This window comes from Coregonus clupeaformis, chromosome 29 (assembly GCF_020615455.1).
Source record: "Coregonus clupeaformis isolate EN_2021a chromosome 29, ASM2061545v1, whole genome shotgun sequence".
NCBI classification, from domain to species: domain Eukaryota; kingdom Metazoa; phylum Chordata; class Actinopteri; order Salmoniformes; family Salmonidae; genus Coregonus; species Coregonus clupeaformis.
The window spans coordinates 43,920,741-43,946,736 of record NC_059220.1 but is presented as its reverse complement, the minus strand read 5'-3'; the positions used below and the strand labels follow the sequence as shown (position 1 = coordinate 43,946,736).

The window sequence follows — 25,996 nt, the reverse complement described above, 5'->3', positions numbered from 1 at the left end:
AACAATAACTTTAATTGATTTTCAAATGTTAATCACATTTAGGCTAGTAGTTTGAAAGCATTGTAAAAACACATTTTAAAACCATTCAGTTAATTGTGGAGTAACATTAAAACATACAGTTAATTGTGAGGAGACATCAGTCATAACATCTTGAAGCTCATGTATCATTAGCCTATAACTTAAGCAAAATAAACAAGAAACATTTCTGCAATTTCTACATTCTCCTAGGCTAAACGTAGGCCAATGCTCTTTGATGTGATTTTATCGTTTTAGTTTTTTAGTAGTGTAACATAACAGGTTATAGGGTGATCTAAGCTTTATTTTGTTTGTTTGTTTCAATCTTTTGCCCATGTTGTGGTGGTCTTTGCTTGCCAGTCTTACGCTAACAAGTCTTAGATGGCTTTCATCTTGTTTTTGTACAGATTTTCAATGACCTCATGATTGTGCAAATAGAATGGTCCAGGTCCCTCCAGCACTGCTTTGCAGAGGATGAACTTGAGCTCTACATCCTCAATCTTGTCCCTGGATGGGAGGAAGAATGTGTTGTTTGGCCCTCTGTCTAGGAACTTCATCGCATACCGTTCACCCTCTGGTGGTGCTGACTCGTTAAGTGATCGTGCGATGTTATATGCCGCTGGTTTCGTGAACATGACAGCATAGTACACGTCTCTCTCCACTGTGAAGGTTGTGGTACAGGTTTCTGTATTCTCATTTGCCTCTTTGCTCACTGCCTCATTGCCCACTGCCCCCCGATGCATTTGCCTTCTCCAGAGGAGCCTTCTTGGTCTTGCCATCCTTTGGGTTGTTTCTTCTTTTTCCCACTTTCCCCTAGCCGCAACGAGGCTTGTTCAGATGTTAGAGACTCTCCATATTTTAGAGTGTTGATTCTCTGTGTTTTGGCAGGATTGCTCTTCTTGGTTGGCCTGATGCGTTGCAGGAAGACATCTTTGATGCCAATGCCTGATGAGGATGAAGGGCTTCAAGTTGCAGACGTTGATGGCTGGGGTTGTGACATTTCATCATTTGCAGGCATTGCAATCCTCAATATTGGTGATGTTGAGAATGTTGGACCCAGCAAGAGTTTCTACACTGAGGATAATCTGGGACATGGATTCTTCGCCCACAGATGTTGCGCTTGGGCGTGGTTGTGCAGTTGGAGATATAGCGGTGGCACGGGGTCCCACTGGAAAGTTTAGTGCTGTTTTCCTGGCTGGGCGAGGTTGTGCAGGTGGAGACAGAGCGATCACATGGGGTCCCAGAGGTGTATCGTTGCTTGTCATAGCTTCTGCCTGATTTATCAGGTGAGGTCAAAATTAGGGAGGAAAATTGTTCAAAGGTCAAAAGGCCTATAGAAAATTCTAAATGTCTCCGGTGCTGCTGCATGGGCTCATTCGTTGTCTTGCTATTAACTACACAGGCTGTGTGACCTATTTCTTGCTCGACTCATATTAACATCTCTGCGCATTAGTGTTGGGGTAGACTAAATAAAAACAACATAATATGCCTAATTAAAAGAACAGTGACGAATGAAATGAAAAATTCTGGGCAGAGCATGCCCAGAGCTCATGGCTGAGCGGTACCAGAGTGAAATTGGAGCGAGAGAGAAGTCCGACACAATCCACTCCACGTTCCAGCCAAATAATGCATGATCCGCTCCTCGCTCCACTCCAGCTCTACTCCGTTCACATCTTCTGGTCAGCACAGCTGAATTTAAGAGAACATTTTAGAGGCCCCCATCCTGCATTTCTACACATTTCTCCATGGAGCTGAGAGACAATGTTGCAGTTTTAAAGCACATTTCCTGCAATTCCATGCATTCTGCCATGGCTAATGCTGTGTTCTTTTGCTCAAACATAATAATAACAAAATCAATACTGCTAAATTAATTGTTTATGGAATTTTCAATTCACCCTGATTGTCTAGCTTTTATTTTGGTTAGTTCTCTAAGATTGTATTATTAGAAAATATTAGGTACATTATATTTTCAATCTTGTAAAAAAAAATGTTTACACTGTTTAGACTTAAGCATCCCCAAAAACACTAAGGTGGCCAGCCCAAGGATTTCAATGGCAGAACAATCCATGGTTGTAGTGTTGTGGTGTGTGCACAGATACAGTAGCATACATACACTACCATTCAAAAGTTTGGGGTCACTTAGAAATGTCCTTGTTTTTGAAAGAAAAGCAATTTTTTTGTCCATTAAAATAACATCAAATTGATCAGAAATACAGTGTAGGCATTGTTAATGTTGTAAATGGCTATTGTAGCTGGAAACGGCTGATATTTTATGGAATATCTGCAGAGGCCCATTATCAGCAACCAATGGCACGTTGTGTTTGCTAATCCAAGTTTATCATTTTAAAAGGCTAATTGATCATTAGAAACCCCTTTTGCAATTATGTTAGCACAGCTGAAAACTGTTGTGCTGATTAAATAATCAATAAAACGGGCCTACTTGAGACTAGTTGAGTATCTGGAGCATCAGCAAGTGTGGGTTTGATTACAGGCTCAAAATGGCCAGAAACAAATAACTTTCTTCTGAAACTTGTCAGTCTATTCTTGTTCTGAGAAATGAAGGCTATTCCATGCGAGAAATTGCCAATAAACTGAAGATCTCGTACAACGCTGTGTACTACTCCCTTCACAGAACAGCGCAAACTGGCTCTAACTAGAACAGAAAGAGGAGTGGGAGGCCCCGGTGCACAACTGAGCAAGAGGACAAATACATTAGAGTGTCTAGTTTGAGAAACAGACGCCTCACTGGTCCTCAACTGGCAGCTTCATTAAATAGTACCTTCAAAACACCAATCTCAACGTCAACAGGGAAGAGGCGACTCCGGGATGCTGACTTTCTAGGCAGAGTTGCAAAGAAAAAGCCATATCTCAGACTGGCCAATAAAAATAAAAGATTAAGATGGGCAAAAGAACACAGACACTGGACAGAGGAAGATTGGAAAAAAGTGTTATGGACAGATGAATCAAAGTTTGAGGTGTTCGGATCACATTTGTGAGACACAGACCAAATTAAAAGATGCTAGAGGAGTGCTTGATGCCATCTATCAATGGTGGAGACAATGTGATGGTCTAGGGGTGCTTTGGTGGTGGTAAAGTGGGAGATTTGTACAGGGTCAAAGGGATCTTGAAGAAGGAAGGCTATCACTCCATTTTGCAATGCCATGCCATACCCTGTGGACGGCGCTTGATTGGAGCCAATTTCCTCCTACAACAGGACAATGACCCAAAGCACAGCTCCAAACTCCAAACTATTTAGGGAAGAAGCAGTCAGCTGGTATTCTGTCTATAATGGAGTGGCCAGCACAGTCACCGGATCTCAACCCTATTGAGCTGTTGTGGGAGCAGCTTGACCATATGGTACGTAAGAAGTGCACATCAAGCCAATCCAACTTGTGGGAGGTGCTTCAGGAAGCATGGGGTGAAATCTCTTCAGATTACCGCAACAAATTGACAACTAGAATGCCAAAGGTCTGCAAGGCTGTAATTGCTGCAAATGGAGGATTCTCTGACGAAAGCAAAGTTTGAAGGACACAATTATTATTTCAATTAAAAATCATTATTTCTAACCTTGTCAATGACTACATGTTCTATTCATTTTGCTTTATTTCCTATTCAAACTCATTTCATGTATGTTTTCATGGAAAACAAGGAAATGTCGAAGTGACCCCAAACTTTTGAACGGTATTGTATGTCATAGTAGTATAGTGTGTAATAAACATTAGTGATGAATCCCCCCCTGGTTAGCAGTTGTGTTTGTGAACAGTGCTTCCATAGGCCTCTCTTTGCATTGCACACAGCACGTTGGTACGGCAGCAGCAGTCACTGCAGGGTAGCCTATTATTAAAGAGCTGTAATGAGTGAGACCCATCAGGAGCCAGCACGCCTATTGATTACTTATAAACAGCACTCAATAGAGACATGCTGTGATCCATAGCTAATGCTGAGCACAGCCAGGGAGTCCTGGTTGCGTGCATGCCCATAGAGCTGCAGGCTGGGAGATTCCACCAACACACACACACACAAGGATGCAAACTGTGGAACGCCGTTTGGGTCTTTGCGTGTCAAAAAATATACACATTAAATAACACTATTTGACTCATCAAAGAAGGTTGTTGACCAATCAGGACCTGAATATGACTGCACGTCACATAATAGTCACGTTCATTGATTTTGTATGTAGTTATTACACATCGATTACTCTACCACTCGTATTTCATATGTCACAGTGATTCACCAATATGTATGCTATGATGCTGGTAAAGTTTTGTCTCGCGTACCTGCCGCTGCCACATGAGGCAGACACACACTTCCCCAAGCTCCGGGGCAGTGCTGGTCAGAAAAAAGCTAGCTGTTGGATGCAAACAATGTACTCCCCACAAAACATAGCAAAACGACACCATCTGTTTCTGTAGCTATAGTTAGCTAGCTAACTGGGTTCTCCACAAAGAATGTAAGAGGAAATGTTTTGCTCTAGCTTGCAGGAAATGGGACTTACAGGTGTTAAAAAACACAAGAATCTTGAAGATATTTGTGAGTGACTTTGTCATACTGCGAACCGAAGTCAACGTATTAGGGAGACAGCCTACCTCCAGTTTCCAAACTGTCATCAATGTTGACAAAATGATTGATTATTATTCTGTACTTGGACTAGCTAAGATGAATCAGGTGCAACTGCTTGGAATGTGGCTGGCTGGCTGGAAGGCAGAAGCAGCATACTGTGGGATGGTTTCATGTCGGGGAGAATGTTGGACTACCAAGCTAACATTTTTGATCCTGTTCGTTTGAGCCTGATCCTATTTCAAATGCTCACACAGACGCTTTCCCATTCGGTCTGACAAATAATGGCTTATTACCAATGCAGTATTGTAAACACATCGTGACCAATGTGTGTGCTTGTTTGCAGCCTTCATTTTGTACAGCTTTGACAGTGCGAATTCAGCACACACAACATTCTATAATAGAATTTGGTTATTCCATAGCAAACCACTCAGGCACACGCACACACGCACACACACACACGCACTCTGAATGATAGGCCTACATACATGCTGAGACACATGAAAGCCTGATTAAGGAACACTCCAACTCAGTGCATGCTCACAAACAGCACGTCAGCACACTCTTTGGTAAGCAGGGGTGCAAACAATAGACAACACACTTACAAACACTGCATGGAATTAGGCTCACACTTCGGCCAAGCACACATAGAACACAAGACACCAGGACTGGATAAGCACAAGTACAGTCATGGGCATCGAAGACATGACAGCGCACAGAATGCAAACGAGCACTGGGTAAACACATGCTGCACGGGGGCTATCGCAAACACACACACACACTCTTACCCCTTCATAGGGATGAGGATGGGTTCTGATGACTTGCTAACATCTGTAGCTACCTCCATCCCCACCAAACTGCTATAAATAGGCCTAGTTACACACACATTCGCCAGGGCAGGACGTTTGGCTGCACAGCTCCTGTATGTCACTGGAACCGTCACCGGTCACCACTGACAGTCTCATCCCACGTCGCGGACTAGCTCATCTGACTGCAGCTCAGCAGCACCGTGACACTGTGGAAGAGAAAGACAATACAGACAAATGCTCGAGGGCCCACGTAGCACTCTAACTGAACATCATTAGCGTTAAGGATTATGCGGCATTGCCACATGTACTGTATCACTAAGCAAACACGAGCGAATGTTCCTAACAAATCACTTTGGCATGTCATTGTCACCGTGTGATTTTCGTCATTGCCACAAGGAGATGGCGGCGGACTAGTGTGATTGCTCGGCCAGTTGGGCATGACACATACGATCACGTCACACGCCATAGCTTTCTCAAGGACTACTAAATGATGTCAGCTATCTGTGAGCATACCAGACACACACACACACACACACACCCCAACACCAGGTTTCAGACAGAACCACACATTTATTTCAATCCCATCTCCAAAAGCTCAGTATGTTCTGCAGGTGTGTCTGTGTTCAATATGTCTATACTGGAAACTGGTAGAGGTTACATAGAGGTGAAAAACTCTAGCTGTAAATCTAATCCAATAAACAGCACAGTATAACATCACACTTCCCTACTTTATCCAGATGCATGGGACAGAAAACATTCATCCTGTAGACCCCCTCGAGGCGACGTCGCCCACCCCATCACCAGTGATCCATGCAGAGGGGCCACCACACACCGTCCCCGACACACAGCTCTTAGTTCATTTCAATGGAAATAAGACCTCTCTCCTTCTGGGACGAGTGCCTGCAAATTGCATTTTCTCTCTATTATACGAAAGGTCTATAGTAGCAAGGATGCAAGTCTAGAGACCAGTACATGTAGGCCACCAACTGGCAGAACTTAACCGTAAGGCTGATGAATGTAAAAATACTTATTTGAGTATGAGAATATAGAAGTAGTAGGCCTATATTTCATTAAAACGTTTCACCTTAAATGGCAAAATAATATAATCTACATTGTATTGGGACAGTGACCATTTTTGTTTAGTTTTAGCTCTGTACTCCTGCATTTTGGATTTGAAATTATACAATGACTAGGAGGTTAAAGTGTAGACTGTCAGCTTTAATTTGAGGGTATTTTCATCCATTTCGGGTGAACTTCTTAGAAATTAAAGCACTTTTTGTACATAGTCCCTCAGTTTTAGGGGACCAAAAGTATTGGGACAAATTCACTTATATGTGTATTAAAGTAGTCAAACGTTGAGTGTTTGGTCCGATATTCCTAGCACGCAATGATTATATCAAGCTTGTGACTCTACAAAGTTGTTGGATGCATTTGCTGTTTGTTTTGGTTGTGTTTCAGATTATTTTGTGCCCAATAGAAATGAATGGTAAATAATGTATTGTGTCATCTTGGAGTCACTTTTATTGTAAATAAGAATAAAATATGTTTCTAAACACTTCTACATTAATGTGGATGCTACCATGATTACGGATAATCCTTAATGAAACGTGAATAATGAATCGAAAGTTATGCTCAAATATCAGTTTTAGATTAACTAGCTTGTTGTTGTTGTTTTTTTTTATTGTGAATGGCCCTCCAGATAGAGTAAGAGACACTCCTGGGCCCGGTTTCTCGATAGCGATGGAACTTACAGTGAGGGAAAAAAGGATTTGATCCCCTGCTGATTTTGTACGTTTGCCCACTGACAAAGACATGATCAGTCTATAATTTTAATGGTAGGTTTATTTGAACAGTGAGAGACAGAATAACAACAAACAAATCCAGAAAAACGCATGTCAAAAATGTTATAAATTGATTTGCATTTTAATGAGGGAAATAAGTATTTGACCCCTCTGCAAAACATGACTTAGTACTTGGTGGCAAAACCCTTGTTGGCAATCACAGAGGTCAGACGTTTCTTGTAGTTGGCCACCAGGTTTGCACACATCTCAGGAGGGATTTTGTCCCACTCCTCTTTGCAGATCTTCTCCAAGTCATTAAGGTTTCGAGGCTGACGTTTGGCAATTCGAACCTTCAACTCCCTCCACAGATTTTCTATGGGATTAAGATCTGGAGACTGGTTAGGCCACTCCAGGACCTTAATGTGCTTCTTCTTGAGCCACTCCTTTGTTGCCTTGGCCGTGTGTTTTGGGTCATTGTCATGCTGGAATAACCATCCACGACCCATTTTCAATGCCCTGGCTGAGGGAAGGAGGTTCTCACCCAGGATTTGACGGTACATGGCCCCGTCCATAGTCCCTTTGATGCAGTGAAGTTGTCCTGTCCCCTTAGCAGAAAAACACCCCCAAAGCATAATGTTTCCACCTCCATGTTTGACGGTGGGGATGGTGTTCTTGGGGTCATAGGCAGCATTCCTCCTCCTCCAAACACGGCGAGTTGAGTTGATGCCAAAGAGCTCGATTTTGGTCTCATCTGACCACAACACTTTCACCCAGTTCTCCTCTGAATCATTCAGATGTTCATTGGCAAACTTCAGACGGGCCTGTATATGTGCTTTCTTGAGCAGCGGGACCTTGCGGGCGCTGCAGGATTTCAGTCCTTCACGGCATAGTGTGTTACCAATTGTTTTCTTGGTGACTATGGTCCCAGCTGCCTTGAGATCATTGACAAGATCCTCCCGTGTAGTTCTGGGCTGATTCCTCACCGTTCCCATTCCAGCCTTGTGTAGGTCTACAATCTTGTCCCTGACATCCTTGGAGAGCTCTTTGGTCTTGGCCATGGTGGAGAGTTTGGAATCTGATTGATTTTTTCTGTGGACAGGTGTCTTTTATACAGGTAACAAGCTGAGATTAGGAGCACTCCCTTTAAGAGTGTGCTCTTAATCTCAGCTCGTTACCTCAATAAAAGACACCTGGGAGCCAGAAATCTTTCTGATTGAGAGGGGATCAAATACTTATTTCCCTCATTAAAATGCAAATCAATTTATAACATTTTTGAGATGCGTTTTTCTTGATTTTTTTGTTGTTATTCTGTCTCACACTGTTCAAATAAACATACCATTCAAATTATAGACTGATCATTTCTTTGTCAGTGGGCAAACATACAAAATCAACAGGGGATCAAATACTTTTTTCCCTCACTGTAGTCTTACTAGTGTTTGAACGATGCATCGTTCCTACAACGGCCGAAGATGTAACATGTGTTTCCAAAAACATTACGCAAAAAATAACATTCACTAACTGCATTGTTGGAGCATGTGTCGATACTGATAGGATCGAAAGAAAGACAGCGCTGCTCTCTGATCAGCTTTCTCCATTCAAATCCTACCTTAACATTAACATTATTACACAATACTGACAACGGATCAGCACCTATTACCACCCATAGCTGCACACATGGAATCCACATATTATAATGCTTACCCTATAATGATGCACTAAATTACAGATTTGGCACATCATTTCACACATATTTTAATACATGAACTACACTGAGTGTACAAAACATTAGGAACACCTTCCTAATATTGAGTTGCATTCCCTTTTGCACTCAGAACATCCTCAATTCATCGGGGCATGGACTCTACAAGGTGTCGAAAGCATTCCACAGGGATGCTGGCCCATGTTGACGGTAATGCTTCCGACAGTTGTGTCAAGTTGGCTGGATGTCCTTTGGGTGGTGGACCACTCTTGATACACAAAGGAAACTGTTGAGCGTGAAAAACCCAACAGCGTTGCAGTTCTTGACACACTCAAAACGGTGCGCCTGGCGCCTACTACCATACCCCGTTCAAAGGCACTTCAATATTTTTTCTTGCACATTCACCCTCTGAATGACACACATACTCAATTGTCTCAAGGCTTGAAAATCGTTCTTTAACCCGTCTCCTCCCCTTAATCTACACTTATTGAGGTGGATTTAACAAGTTACATCAATAAGAGATCATAGCATTCACCTGGATTCACCTGGTCAGTCTATGTAATGCAAAGTGTAAAAAAGTGTAAAAAAATTACAGACAGTGTAGCCTACAATTAGCAAAATAGAATCTAACCTATAGGCCTACTGTATAAAAATAATTATGCAGTCATCTCTGTTTTCATTTGAAGTATCGTTTTATCCTTTGCTTGTTTAAACAATTGCAAAGACATTGGCAACTTTGTAGTCAACTTAATTCCGAAGTTATCGGCGGTTACAGAGAGACAGATAAACAGCTTGATTCTATGTTAAGTGGAGATATTCTGTGTGGAAGCGCAAAAAAAAGATTCTAACGATGCTGTTCTACAAATGGTCTGAGGCAGTTGGTAAACAAATAACATTTTCAAGTGCAACTTTAGTAACAATGGTTTTGGGAAACAGCTCAGAGATTTAACGACGCTCCTACGAAGGTTCTAACGATGAACTTAGCCTTAAGATGCATTTGGGAAACCGAACCCTGGACTGGTCGTATGCCTTGGGAATGAGTCATCATAGTGACTGATATGATTTGTTATTGCGTTACCAGTAATGTGTCTCATAATATATTGTGCTGTATGTTTGTTTATTATTCTATAAATATCACAAGGAGAGAGACTAGCCTACATTTATTGGACTGCTCAACCGAGCTTTGTAGTCAAAGCATAAACCCTTCGCACCTCATCGGACAGATTACACCCAATTAAATCAGTCCGTTATTAACGTTTATTTAAAACTGCCACTCTTGCTATAAATAGGCCTGGCCAAGCAACGGTGGATGAGAAATTGACCCAAATACATCAAGATGAGTTTTTCTTTAATCTGTGCTCATCAAAATAACCCTATTATTGGACTAGCTTTTCTTTTACATTGATCCACAATTACTAATAATGTATGGTTGGCAAAGGCTTGTGTGTGTGGGTCTCCTCGTTTGATGCAAGTCAGACTTGAGTCTGTTGAAGTCAGCTGATTTAAGAACTACAGAAACCCGAAACAGATCTTAAAGGATTTAAATGGTGTGACACCATCATGACAGCTTGATTGCTTGGTTCTTTGATGTATTTGACCCTTTTATGTCGAGTTAAAGACATGCTCCGGTACTTTGGCGACTAGTAAGTATTTTTTAAACCTCCCACTTTGGGCTGGATGTGTCAATGTGTAGTTCATACATGCATAATCTATAAGCAGAATTACTCTTTTACCTCAATTAGCCACGAAATCCCTAGTTTGAAAGCGACTGTTTTCAGGAAGCTGTGTGGCACCATTTTCTCTAAAGTTACCCCTACGTGGGCCAGCCCCCTATCAATTCGAGTTTCAGCGAGAGAGCAATGACGTGGTGCACATATCGGCACATTTGTGGCGTAGTGCGCAATTTTCGGGGACCATTTTTGACTCGTGGGCGCTACTTTCAGAACTACTGGCTAAACGGTATACAAAAGTACCAGAGAATATCTTTAAGACCGACACTTAGCAGTCCTGCTGAATGTGATTGATGGTAAATAAAGTTAAACCTCAAGCTGAAGTAACCAAACCACAGTGATCCCCTTTCCTCCATCGGTCTGTCACAGACGACATTCTCTCGACTGGAATTGAAACACAACACAGAAATGCTGTTGTTATCCGTCTCGCCTGGGAACTACATTTCAGATCCACTTCCTGCTTTCTCAAACCTGAAACATTTTAGGAGAATTGAAGAAGAAGTAAAAAACAGAGCATTACTATGAAAAATGTCAGGGGTTAATCAGATTTCCTCTCAGCCCTGGCAAAACTGAAACCTGGGACTAGTCCGGACCTCTTGGGAGCCGACAGCTGCCCACTAATACAGAAACTAGGAATTAGCGGAACGACCTGGCAATTAGTTTGCTGCTCCCTTGCTAGAATTGGAAGCACATAGTGCATTCCTGCCCTGGGAAGACTCTCGCTCCAAAACGCCTAGGTCTGGAGCACTAGGCGCAGCAGAGGTAGAAAACATTAGCAGGGCGTCACCTAATTTCCTTACTAGTCTAAATATTCCATGATATTTAAAAAGAGAGTACGAAAAGAGGAGGCCATCAAGGCAAATATGTGCTCCCCTTTTACGTAATAAAGAAAACCGATTTTCACATAGCAAATAGGAATGTGAACGAGAGGAGACAGAGTGATGGGGAGAGTTAGAAAAAGAGAAAGAGGTCTTTCCCTCCTGCTGCTGCAGCAGAAGTCTTCAGCGCAAAACCAAAAAGCAATCTGGGTGTGCTTTGCCTCCCTCGCAGCCCTGTGAGTTCTGTGGGCCTGTATCGTAACGGTTGTGGAACCGTTTTAGGAGATCAAAGCGCTAACACTCCTGAGGCACTCAGAAGCACCAGGCACCAGCCTCCTCCTCAAACGCACATCCTTCGCCCCCAAGAACTTTCAGGAAGAGGAGAACTTTGGCAACTCTGCAAATGTAGCCTACCATGAGCAGCATCCAAAAAAAGCTAACAAAAGTAAACAGCAGCTCTCCTTAGCTACAGCCTGAAGCCGCAGTAGCAACAGTCTCTCTCTCCTCCTGGCTGCAGTACTGTGTGACAGAAATAATTGAGGGAGGAAGGTGGCGAGAGGTTAATTAAGCTCTCCCAACACAGGCCTGACCTTTTCCGCTTTAGAGCAAATCGTTTCAGCACAGTTTTGGACATTTTTAAATGAAAGCCTTTAAATAATTTATCTAACTTATTTCCCGGAAGGCCCTTCATTAGTGATTGGCCGTGACATTCTCCCCGCATCGCCTCACATCCTTCTAAGAATATCATTGTCAATTTCACGCTGTCATTTTTTATTTCTTCGACATCGGCTACATTAAAGATTAAGAACGGCCCCGCTGGTCGGCTACATATAGGGCTGTGAAGTGATGGAGGTCCTCACATGAGACCTGTCTCGGCTGTACCGAAACGGGAATTGGAATCCTTTAATCTTCAGACACGATGACAAAACCAACCGTCAGAAAGACTGCAGAAAAAAGACAAGACAGGAGATCCATGCAAATTGATTAATCGGCAACTCATTATTCCTGTCTGTATAGACGGGAGCTATGGTTAAATCCACAACACACATTTCGTTATGGTGAAATGGTGTGAATTTTATTCTGTCCAAGCGTCGAGCTGATCCAAAGGGCTTTCCAGATGGTGGCGGAGCGTGGAGGAAAGGCAGGTGGAATCGGTATGCTTCTGTGAATTCACCTTATCTCCGTAGGAGCTGGGATTCATAATATTGACTCCTGTTTCATGGCTACTTGATTGTGATGAAGACGGATTCGCCCTGTGAATTATACAAAACTGCATTAGCTAGCATTGCGGCCTAGCTGCGTATTGATGTACTGAGTGGCGAGGATGCTCAATTACAGATTCACCAGCATAGGGAGGAAATCAAAGATATTTACTATCACCCTGCATCGGGGAGAAACACACACACTGAGTCCTCAAACATGACATACAGTGGGGAAAAAAAGTATTTAGTCAGCCACCAATTGTGCAAGTTCTCCCACTTAAAAAGATGAGAGAGGCCTGTAATTTTCATCATAGGTACACGTCAACTATGACAGACAAAATGAGGAAAAAAAATCCAGAAAATCACATTGTAGGATTTTTAATGAATTTATTTGCAAATTATGGTGGAAAGTAAGTATTTGGTCAATAACAAAAGTTTCTCAATACTTTGTTATATACCCTTTGTTGGCAATGACACAGGTCAAACGTTTTCTGTAAGTCTTCACAAGGTTTTCACACACTGTTGCTGGTATTTTGGCCCATTCCTCCATGCAGATCTCATCTAGAGCAGTGATGTTTTGGGGCAGTCGCTGGGCAACACAGACTTTCAACTCCCTCCAAAGATTTTCTATGGGGTTGAGATCTGGAGACTGGCTAGGCCACTCCAGGACCTTGAAATGCTTCTTACGAAGCCACTCCTTCGTTGCCCGGGCGGTGTGTTTGGGATCATTGTCATGCTGAAAGACCCAGCCACGTTTCATCTTCAATGCCCTTGCTGATGGAAGGAGGTTTTCACTCAAAATCTCACGATACATGGCCCCATTCATTCTTTCCTTTACACGGATCAGTCGTCCTGGTCCCATTGCAGAAAAACAGCCCCAAAGCATGATGTTTCCACCCCCATGCTTCACAGTAGGTATGGTGTTCTTTGGATTTAACTCAGCATTCTTTGTCCTCCAAACACGACGAGTTGAGTTTTTACCAAAAAGTTCTATTTTGGTTTCATCTGACCATATGACATTCTCCCAATCCTCTTCTGGATCATCCAAATGCACTCTAGCAAACATCAGACGGGCCTGGACATGTACTGGCTTAAGCAGGGGGACACGTCTGGCACTGCAGGATTTGAGTCCCTGGCGGCGTAGTGTGTTACTGATGGTAGGCTTTGTTACTTTGGTCCCAGCTCTCTGCAGGTCATTCACTAGGTCCCCCCGTGTGGTTCTGGGATTTTTGCTCACCGTTCTTGTGATCATTTTGACCCCACGGGGTGAGATCTTGCGTGGAGCCCCAGATCGAAGGAGATTATCAGTGGTCTTGTATGTCTTCCATTTCCTAATAATTGCTCCCACAGTTGATTTCTTCAAACCAAGCTGCTTACCTATTGCAGATTCAGTCTTCCCAGCCTGGTGCAGGTCTACAATTTTGTTTCTGGTGTCCTTTGACAGCTCTTTGGTCTTGGCCATAGTGGAGTTTGGAGTGTGACTGTTTGAGGTTGTGGACAGGTGTCTTTTATACTGATAACAAGTTCAAACAGGTGCCATTAATACAGGTAACGAGTGGAGGACAGAGGAGCCTCTTAAAGAAGAAGTTACAGGTCTGTGAGAGCCAGAAATCTTGCTTGTTTGTAGGTGACCAAATACTTATTTTCCACCATAATTTGCAAATAAATTCATTAAAAATCCTACAATGTGGTTTTCTGGATTTTTTTTTCTCAATTTGTCTGTCATAGTTGACGTGTACCTATGATGAAAATTACAGGCCTCTCTCATCTTTTTAAGTGGGAGAACTTGCACAATTGGTGGCTGACTAAATATTTTTTTTCCCCACTGTACCAGAAACACATGAAACCTCATCAAACGCAGTTTCCACAGGTGACGCGATTGAAAGAAAGAAAAGGAAAGAAAGAATATAAAAGTTGTTCAGGAAGTGGAAGGATGTAATTCCATGTGAAATAGTATTCATCAGCTCGTTCTGCAGACGAAAAGGTGGGAAATAAGAGACGGGCACCCGTACTCCAGTTATTTAATAATGACAGTCGCTGTCAAAAATCGCTATCAAATACAATTGGAGATGCCACACAAAGCGGGGCGTCCTATAGAGAGAGAAGTAGTAAGGCAATATCCTCTCATCTCAGACAGTTTAATAACGCAGATCCTGTTTCATGGCAGCGAGCTTCTGGAAGTATCTCCCTTGATCAAGCAGGATTTTCAGAAAGTTTTGGAGCGTCACTTGATGTCAATTCGTTGCTGTGCAGTTCAGGCATTCTCTTTGCTCCAAAGCTCTGTCACTTCTAATCCAAATACTTGTTTGCAGTTTGAGGAGTTTGAATTGTAAATGGAAGAAAATTGGCCATCCATCCAGTCCCCCCTTTTTTTTGTGTGTGGATGTTCTGCAGACTCTTGCACGCCACCACTGTCATTGACTGTCTGTAAAGGAATTTACTTTGGTTCCTGTCCCATCTTTCCTTTCCTCCCTTGTTAAATGTAGCCTGTGTTTGAAAGCAGCCGAGGCCACAGATTCAGTAGTATAAATCCACACAGCAGTGCCACGTGCCAGATATGGGCAGCACTATGAATATTTCATTCAGATCATTACTCAAGAAGTGTTTTCACACTCTTACTAAATCTATTCCTACCTCACTTCGACCTCTTTCTTTCGCTCTCCTCGCTCACACTCACTGTGAAATTCTTTATTACTTGGAAACAGGAGTGAATTTATGCCGGCGTTTGGGTCAGATGCACTTTTCCTTGCGTGAGGGATGAGTGGAACAGGAACCGGGCCAAGCTGGCACAGCGGAAGTATGCTGCTGACTCTGCTGGCTGTCTGTCACCAAGTCAGATGGATGCTGCAAGAGATAATTGGGAGGGACTGCTTCATTAACTCTCAGGGACCAGGCCCGTGTCCAGTCCCCTGTAGCTCAGTTGGTAGAGCATGGCGCTTGCAACGCCAGGGTTGTGGGTTCGTTTCCCACGGGGGGCCAGTATTAAAATGTGTGCACTCACTAACTCTGGATAAGAGCGTCTGCTAAATTACTAAAATATAAAATGTAGCACTGTAGCCTTGTGGTCCCCTGCCTCCCTCCCGGCCTCCCTTCCTGTCTGTCTGTTTTGGCTTGAGCATGCAGCCACAGCAGACGAGGAGGGGACAAGGCAGATGCATATCCTCTCTCTCTCTCTCTCTCTCTCTCTCTCTCTTTCTCATGTGGGGGATATGATTGAATTTCAGAGACAGGTGTCAAACACAGTCAACAGGGAGATTAATGTAGCGCAAACATTGTGTGTGTGTAAGCATATGTGTATGTTTGTGTGTTATCTGTTGCACTGACTCATTTTAGCCTCAGAGGTTAGCTTAGTAGTATGATGTGGCAGCCTGAAACTATAATGCGGTGAAGACGTGAACTCAGAATAGCTGCTAACGACGTTCAAGCAGCTAATGAGCTTTGTAATTAAACCCACTTACTAAACCATGAACAAAAGCCCTTTTAATGCACTCGAAACACAATGCCAGTTGTTCTAAGCTTCTCTAGCAGAGACAAATAAAGACTTAGAAAATACAAATCCCAGAATTCCACACTTCACATGGATTTTTAATGTAAGTTTTTCTATAATTTCCTGTTCTCTGAACTTCTTAGCAGGGCTCTGTTGTTTTAGGAGGGTACAGAGTGCTTGGAGCGTTTCGCTTGTAACAAAACCGGTATGTGCGGTCTGACACTGGCTTGTGTACCCACATTTCTTCACAGTTCTGGTGAATATCGAAAGACACGAGTGGAAGAGAAATTACATTTTTGTTCCCGGCAGCAAAGTAGGCACACCCAGAAGTGACTCGGTAACGGATTGGATTTAAATCAGTTTGGATAACGGAAAAACAAACCGATGGAGCGCTTCTATCCTCCAACACAGAATGCAGGAAATATATTTCAACCACCCACCCTCTCCCTCTCCACCCTTGTTTTCCCACAATCCCTTTCCTCTCTAGTCTCCCGTCACATACCTTCCACAAACCCAGTGCCATTTGTTTCAGTCCAACTCCATACTTCAGTTATCCCTCTGCATTTATAGAGCTTTGTTTTTATTAAGATGGGGGCACCGGGTCGAGAGAAAAAATAAAAACAAAGAGAAAATCAAATGCAAAGATGGCCGGCCAGAGCGATTACAATACTTGAGTATAATCCTGTTGGTACAGCTGTTGCGATGCATAATCAATGTACCTCACTCACCTCTCCATCTAGCAGCAACTTCCCCAGAACTAATTGCCCAGATATTTCATGAGAACTGCTCAGCCGCCTCTACCACCGAACACCGGGCTAGAACAGAAGCAGGAATGTTTTGGGGCATCTAATAACCCAGACACTTCTTTTTCTTCTTCATATCCTCGGGGGAAATAGAACTTCCTTTTTTCAACAATGTTACCTCACCACGCTCCCACTGTCTTTGGTTGTGTGTTTGTGTGATTGGCGCACTTGTTGATTCCACTCCTTGTCTACCGTGCCTCTCCCTCAAGAGACGAGGCCAGTCATCTTCCCCCTCAAGCCAGTCTTTCATTTGCACATTACATCCAGTAACATATCACCTTTGTTGCTTTTATTCCATTCATTAATAATGCATTTTTTGTCAAGTGACTAATGTAAAGCCGCCTAATCCTTTTTCACGAGAAGAGACTAACGTTTGTCAGGAGTATGTTTGTTTTGAATGAATCTTGCAGTATCATCAATATACACAATGTGTTTTTGTAATGTGTGCGTTTGTCTGGGAGACGCTCCGGCTAATTTTCACACAAGTAGTATCCTGAAGGAGGAATCTGCTTTTGACCTGATAAGCTCAGTAAAATTCCTTGCTAATTACCAGAGGCCATGTTTGGCTGTAACGATATGAGAGGAATAACACTAGAGCCTGGTGGTGCAACATGCTGGCCTACCCCCAGCATCCTACCTTAGCGAGAGAGGGGAGATGGAGGATGAGAGAGGGAGGATGGATGATGAGAGAGAGAGAAAATGGGTGAGCGAGAGAGAAAGATAGATAGAGAAAATGGGTGAGGGAGAGTGGGAGAGGGCGAAAGCAGGAGAGAGAGAAAGGGGGGAGTAGAGAAACAGGGAAAGGATAGGGGGAGACATCGTAAATTAGCCTGCCCACCTCTCGTTTTCTCTGCCTTGTCGAGGCTAAACTGAGGGCAGCAGGGAGTGGGGCCCGATTTGTCAGAATCTCCGTGGCAACCAATCCCTTAGCTTCCCCGTCTGCAAACACACACAGTCGCATGTGGCACCCTGCCGCGTTCGGACCAACGCGTCGTTTGCATCCCGGGCCAGATTGGATCTGAGGCGGCCTCTGAAAATTTATAGCAGGGCCTCTGAAAGAGTCAAGTTTCCTTTTTTCACACGCTCAAAACTGGCATTGCTTTTCTCTTCTCTGCCTTTTTCTCTCACCGTCTCTGTCTGGCAATCTATTTATCTCTCTGATGTTGTGGCTTAGGCTACAGTGCACACATTGAATAGCTTCTCCTTGTCCCATTCTCTGTGTGTAGTGTCCCTTCTGCGTCGGAGCACTCGAATGGGAAAACACTCATTCGAGAGCAGTCTGCTTCGTAGATTTGATGTTTAGGCCACTTTTCTCAGTTGGTACTTTTCCATAGCAGGCCTATGGGAGAATGCCATGTCTATCAGTCTGTGTCAATATAAACCATTAGTCTGACACTACAAAACAGGGAACATTGTATGAACAGCGCCACAGAACACCAAGCATTCTGTGAGCTGGCTCCAGTGCTCCAGTCTGCAGTCATCATGCAGGCTTTGGTTTGGGACAGATAGCCCCAGAGGCATTCCTCATGGAGCCGTTGTCAGCCTGTTAGCTTGTTTATGTTTATGCGTGCGTCTGTGTGTGTGCGAGGGCGTGTGTGTTTGTTTGTGTGTGTGCGTCTGCGTGTGTGTAAGGTGTGTGTGTTTGTTTGATGCCTGGGCTCTGTGTTGCCCTTAGGTAGCAGCTGGTGGGTGGGCAGAACGGAGGAAAGAGAGGAGAGAGAGAGAGAGAGAGCGAGAGAGAGGAGACGAGTGGGCTGGCAGGGCTCCCTACCCTGGGATCTGTAGCTGCGGGCACATGCCAAGGTTTGGCACGGTGTTCTGTTCCGGAGTCTGGTTGTGTGTTTTGCTGTGTGTACGTGGTCCCTGGGTCCCCTATGGGCTGGGCTCTTTTTTATTTTTTATTTTACCTTTATTTAACTAGGCAAGTCAGTTAAGAACAAATTCTTATTTACAATGACGGCCTACACCGGCCAAACCCGGATGACGCTGGGCCAATTGTGCGCCGCCCTATGGGACTGTGTGTCTGTGTGTGGGCATGTGTGCGTGTTTGTGCCTAAACGTGCATATTGTCTGTGTGCACAGCGGTGGCCCTCGGCCTGTTAGGCGAGGGATGGTCACATCCACCGGGACGCCATTTAATTGGGCTCCTGTCAATGTTTGGCTGTCTTTCACTCCATCCCCCTCTCTGTATCTCTCTCTCTCTCTCTCTCTCTCTCGCTCTCTCCCTTCTCTCTCTCTCTCTCTCTCTCTCTCTCGCTCTCTCTCTCTCGCTGCATCTCTCTCTCTCCCTCTCTCTCTCTCTCTCTCTCTCTCTCGCTGCATCTCTCTCTCTCTCTCTCTCTCTCTCTCTCTCTCTCTCTCTCTCTCTCTCTCTCTCTCTCTCTCTCTCTCTCTCTCTCTCTCTCTCTCTCTCTCTCTCTCTCTCTCTCTCTCTCTCTCTCTCTCTCTCTCTCTCTCTCTCTCTCTCTCTCTCTCTCTCTCTCTCTCTCTCTCTCTCTCTCTCCTCGGTAATCTTTCCCTCCCGATCTGCTCTACACAGGGCAGGCACAGGCATCGATCGGCGGCCGCAGCCTCGCATCCTCCCAGTCCCCCGTGGGTGCAAAATAGTGTACTAAACAAAAATATAAATGCAACATGCAACAATTTCAACGGTTTTACTGAATTACAATTCATATAAGGAAATCAGTCAATTGAAATAAATTCATTGGGCCCTAATCTATGGATTTCACATGACTGGGCAGGGGCGCAGCCATGGGTGGGCCTGGGAGGGCATAGGCCCACCCACTTGGGAGCCAGACCCACCCACTCGGAAGCCAGGCCCAGCCTATCAGAATGAGTTTTTCCCCACAAAAGGGCTTTATTACAGACAGCAATTTCATCAGCTGTGCGGGGGGCTGGTCTCAGACGATCCCTCAGGTGAAGAAGCCGGATGTGGGCTTGCGTGGTTACACTTCGTCTGCGGTTGTGAGGCCGGTTGGACGTACTGTCAAATTCTCTAAAACGACATTGGAGGCGGCTTATGGTAGAGAAATTAACATTCCATTATCTGGCAACAGCTCTGGTGGACATTCCTGCAGTCAGCATGCCAATTGCGCACTCCCTCAAAACTTGAGACATCTGTGCCATTGTGTTCTGTGACGAAACTGCACATTTTAGAGTGGCCTTTTATTGTCTCCAGCACAAGGTGCACCTGTGTAATGATCATGCTGTTTAATTAGCTTCTTGATATGCCACACCTTTCAGATGGATGGATTATCTTGGCAAAGGAGAAATGCTCACTAACAGGGATGTAAACACATTTGTGCACAAAATATGAGAAAAATAAGCTTTTTGTGCATATGGAACATTTCTTGGATCTTTTTTTCAGCTCATGAAACATGGGCCCAACACTTTACATGTTGCGTTCATATTTTTGTTCAGTGCATTTGATTGACAACTAAATTGCGTGTATCAGAGTGCGCTCTGAGTCGTTCGTAAATTCAGATCGTTGTCAGATTTTGTTCAGTATAGATATAGGGGATAATGGACACATTAAGTGCATTCCGAAAGTATTCAGACCCCTTTACTTTTTCAACATTTTGTTACGTTACAGCCTTGTTCTAAAATTGATTAAATTGTTTTTTTCATAATGACAAAGCAAAAACAGGTTTTTAGATTTTTTTGCAAATGTATTAAAAATAAAACACTGAAATATTACATTTACATAAGTATTCAGACCCTTTACTCAGTACTTTATTGAAGCACCTTTGGCAGTGATTACAGCCTTGAGTCTTCTTGGGTATGACGCTAGAAGTTTGGCACACCTGTATTTGGGGAGTTTCTCCCATTCTTCTCTCCAGATCCTCTCAAGCTTTGTCAGGTTGGATGGAGAGCGTCGCTGCACAGCTATTTTCAGGTCTCATGTTCGATCGGGTTCAAATCCGGGCTCTGGCTGGGCCACTCAAGGACATTCAGAGACTTATCCCTGTGTTGTCTTGGCTGTGTGCTTAGGGTCGTTGTCCTGTTGGAAGCCGAACCTTCGCCCCCAGTCTGAGGTCCTGAGCGCTCTGGAGCAGGTTTTCATCAAGGATCTCCTCTATACTTTGCTCCGTTCATCTTTACCTCCATCCTGACTAGTCTCCCAGTCCCTGCCGCTGAAAAAGATCCCCACAGCATGATGCTGCCACCACCATGCTTCCCCATAGGGATGGTGCCAGGTTTCCTCCTGACGTGACACTTGGCATTCAGGCAAAATAGTTCAATCTTGGTTTCATCAGAGCAGAGAATCTTGTTTCTCATGGTCTGAGAGTCCTTACAGTGCCTTTTGGCAAATTCTAAGCGGGCTGTCATGTGCCTTTTACTGAAGAGTGGCTTCTGTCTGGCCACTCTACCATAAAGGCCTGATTGGTGGAGTGCTGCAGAGATGGTTGTCCTTCTGGAAGGTTCTCCCGTCTCCACAGAGGAACTCTGAAGCTCTGTCAGAGTGACCATAGGGTTCTTGGTCACCTCCCTGACCAAGGCCCTTCTCCCCCGATTGCTCAGTTTGGCCAGGTGGCCAGCTCTATGAAGAGTCTTGGTGGTTCCAAACTTCTTCCATTTAAGCATGATGGAGGCCACTGTGTTCTTGAGGACTTCAATGCTGCAGAAATGTTTTGGTACCCTTCCCCAGATCTGTGTCTCGACACAATCCTGTCTCGGAGCTCTACAGACAATTCCTTCGACCTCATGACTTGGTTTTTGCTCTGACATGCACTTTCAACTGTGGGATCTTATATAGACAGGTGTGTGCCTTTCCAAATCATGTCCAATCAATTGAATTTACCACAGGTGGATTCCAATCAAGTTGTGGAAACATCTCAAGGATGATCAATGGAAACAGTATGCACCTGAGCTCAATTTCAAGTCTCATAGCAAAGGGTCTGAATACTTATGTAAATAAGGTATTTATCTTTTTTATTTTTAATACATTTGAAAACATTTCTAAAAAGCTGTTTTCACTTTGTAATTATGGTGTATTGTGTGTAGAATGATGAGGATTTTTGTTTTTCATCTAGTTTAGAATAAGGCTGTAACGTAACAAAATGTGGAAAAAGTCAAGGGGTCTGAATACTTTCCGAATGCACTGTATGCACATAAACGCATGCGCACGAACACACACACTCACAGGCACAGATGGCTGCTTGTACATGCAGTACAGTACAGTATATGTATGTACAAATAAGCGCACACACTAACGTACACACTGTACACTCACACTTTATGTATGTGCACAAATCATGTCCACTCATGCATATTAATTTACGCAAACACTGGCATAGACACTCACTATCAGATACATGCATTTGGTTCAGCAGAGGAATTGGTTTCACAGATGACTCAGCATTTTAATTATAAACCAACATCGCTACTGTAGCTGTTCGGGTGTCGTAAAGATGACATCACCGCTACTTCACAGAAAGCTAGCAGAACTGGACGAGACCATTTTCCCATAGAACCAACCTTGCCTGGTGGCATTAGCAGCACATTAGAGGCTGCTGCTGCCTATTGAAATTACTGGCCACTTTAAGAAATAGAACACTAGTCACTTTAATAATGTTTACATATCTTGCACTACTCATCTCATATGTATATACTGCATTATATTCTATCATATTCTACTGTATCTTAGTCCATGCTGCTCTGTCATTGCTTGTCCATATATGTATATATTCTTAAATCCCATTCCTTACTAGTTTTGTGTGTATTGGGTATATGTTGTGAAATTGTTAGATATTACTTGTTAGATGTTACTGCACCCTCGGCGCTAGAAGCACAAGCATTTCGCTACACCCGCTATAATATCTGTTAAACACGTGTATGTGACAAATAAAATGTGATTTGATTTGATTTGATTTGAAATAGAGGTGGTTCAGTGAACTACGCTCACGCAATCAGTAACCTCGATGGAGACCCGAAGATGTGCATTAGCTCCCAGAACTAACCTAGGTTTTAGCTCAGGGGGGGTAACACGCAGTCCACTAACACCCAACCAGTACCGTGCAGTGACCAACCAGGCAGCTACCGGTGGGTGTGACTAGCCCATGTCCCCCCGAGGGGCGGAGTAGCTGAGGGACCTGATTGATGCCATTGACTAGATATTTATTATGAATGCATTTCTCATCCATCGGAGAGGGCCCCAGCCATCAATCTGCATGGCCCTGGCAGCGGCCTGCCATCTTCCCAGCCCGCTATTTATGACCCCTCTTTTGGCCACCGAGCAGCATCCAATTTACACGCCGCCGCAAATCACACCCCCAACTTTGGCACGCGGGCGTCAGAAGTGTAGGGACACGAGAGTGTGAGACACAGGCGGTGTTGTGCAGACGGAGGATGTGGAGGGAGACAAGGAGAGAGGTGGACTTTTGGGGGACTTTTTTTTATCAGAGGACAGGTCACACCTGTAGGCCTATGTTTATTCAAGGGGGAAGGGGGTCTGATTTGTTCGGGCTACAGTAAATTGTCAGGTTTGGGTACTCTCATATCATGTTCTTCTTATATCATTCATGTGCTTCTCCAGAGAAAACTCATGCCCTGCTACAACTCATTCCCTGCAAGATGTCGCGCCACCATTTTGTTTTTAATGTTTTCCTCTGTTGCCTGAAGACAGCATTTCTGCTCTGCTAGTCAACATCACATCTCTACTCTCACAACTACTGTCTACGCCCCACTGTGGGGCCACAGAGAGACTTGTGACAATCTGAACCCTGACAACAAAAAAACATGTTGTTCTTCTCAGAATCCCTCTTTCCCAGCATGCATTTGGCTCGCACCACTAAGCATTATAAATTGTGTCGGGTGTAAGGAGAAGCTGATTATGCTGTCTGCTTTTATTTTTTAAATATTTTTTTTAATATTTATATATTTTTACAACTCTCTTCTGAAAGTGATGAATCACTTCCATCCCACAGAACTTTGTTTGGAATTAACACATTGCCACGGCGAGAAGTGATCCGTTAAATAGCCATCGCCAACTACGCACCAAAATCATTAAGTGCCCCGGGATGGCGAGCAGCGCCGAGCACACTCACTAAACAGACAGTTTATATATGTAGTCTGGCCCCTAATGAAAATGGAGGCGAGTGCTGAGGCCCAGGCTGCATCTCAAATGGCACCGTATTCCCTGTATGGTGCACTACTTTTGACCAGAGCCCTATGGGCCTTGGTCAAAAGAAGTGCATTATCAAGGAAATAGGGTCCCATTTGGGGCACATCCCCAATTTCCCGTAGTGAGGCAGAAAAAGCCCCCTATAAAATGTGACCCATATGGAAAGGAATCCTGAAAATCAAATAAGAATCTTGCATGGCCGAAGAAGATTATTTGTACAAAAATCAAATAAGTAATTTATTACATGTCTGGTAATAATTTGTATGTTTTGCAGTATATCAGTATAAACCTGAAAATAAGTACAATCTTGACATAGTTGTTTCCAGAGAGCAGAATGTTGGTTGCCAACATAATAATAATATGCCATTTAGCAGACGCTTTTATCCAAAGCGACTTACAGTCATGTGTGCATACATTTTTACGTATGGGTGGTCCCGGGGATCGAACCCACTACCCTGGCGTTACAAGCGCCATGCTCTACCAATTGAGCTACAGAGGACCACTGAACAAGAAGTCACCAGCCTGCATTACGTACTTGAAGGTGGGCTGTGAGTTCCACTTCCAAAGGCTGTGACCATGCAGGCAAAACTGAGCTGGGGAGAAAGTGGACAGGAAATAAATATTAAATAAACCTGCAATTTGTGACAGAAACCATTTGCACAATTCAAGTCAAGCACAAAGCAATAGAGGCATTCCACTGAGATGTTAGAACATAGGCTAAAGTCTAAACAGGACAAATACACTGAACAAAAATATGAATGCAACATGCAACAATTTCCAAGATTATACTGAGTTACAGTTGATATAAGGAAATCAGTCAAATGAAATGAATTAATTAGTCCCTAATCTATGGATTTCACATGACTGGGAATACAGATATGCATCTGTTGGTCATAGATACACTACATGACCAAAAGAATGTGGACACCTGCTTGTCAAACATCTCATTCCAAAATCATGGGCATTACTATGGAGTTGGTCCCCCCTTTACTGCTATAACAGCCTCCGCTCTTCTAGGAAGGCTTTCCACTAGATGTTGGAATATTGCTGCAGGGACTTGCTTCCATTCAGCCACAAGAGCATTAGTGAGTTTGGGCACTGATGTTGGGCAATTAGGCCTGGCTCGCAGTCGGCGTTCCAAATCATCCCAAAGGTGTTCAAGGGGGTTGAGGTCAGGGCTCTGTGCAGGCCAGTCAAATTCTTCCACACTGATCTTAACAAACCATTTCTGTATGGAGCTCGCTTTTTGCACGGGGGCATTGTCATACTGAAACAGGAAAGGGCCTTCCTTAAACTGTTGCCACAAAGTTGGAGGCACAGAATCGTCTAGAATGTTATTGTATGCTGTGGCTTTAATATTTCACTTCATTGGAAACTAAGGGGCCTAGCCCAAACCATGAACAACAGCTCCAGACCATTATTCCTTCTCCACCAATCTTGGCATTGGTTCATGTAGCGTTCTCCTGGCATCCGCCAAACCCAGATTCGTCCAACCGATGCTTGGCATTGCACATGGTGATCTTATGCTTGTGTGCGGCTGCTCGGCCATGGACACCCATTTCAAGAAGCTCCCGACGAACCGTTATTGTGCAGACGTTGCTTCCAGAGGCAGTTTGGAACTCGGTAGTGAGTGTTGCAACCGAGGACAGACAATTTTTATGCGCTACGCGCTTAAACACTCGGCGGTCCCGTTCTGTGAGCTTGTGTGGCCTATCACTTCGCGGCTGAGCCATGGTTGCTCACAGACATTTCCACTTCACAATAACATCACTTACAGTTGACCGGGGCAGCTCTAGCAGGGCAGAAATTTAACTAACTTACTTGTTGGAAAGGTGGCATCCTATGACGGTGCCACTTTGAAAGTCACTAAGCTCTTCAGTAAGGCCATTCTACTGCCAATGTTTGTCTATTGAGATTGCATGGCTGTGTGCTCGATTTTATACACCTGTCAGCAACGGGTGTGGCTGAAATA

At 43.9% G+C, this 25,996-nt stretch overlaps 1 protein-coding gene across 2 annotated transcripts in view; it reads left to right on the top strand.

Annotated features, from left to right (window-relative positions):
* The window catches only part of LOC121544426 (parkin coregulated gene protein homolog), a 276,802-nt gene that overhangs the window by 190,742 nt on the left and 60,064 nt on the right, over positions 1-25,996 (top strand). The window contains exon 5 of one of the 2 annotated variants that reach the window (XM_045209022.1): positions 18,577-18,698. The exons of the other annotated variant lie outside the window; for it this stretch is intronic. Coding sequence (XP_045064957.1) covers positions 18,577-18,686 — 110 coding nt within the window. The 3' untranslated portion in view covers positions 18,687-18,698. Of the gene's footprint in view, positions 1-18,576; positions 18,699-25,996 lie in introns of those variants that run through there. 2 annotated transcript variants of the gene reach the window in all.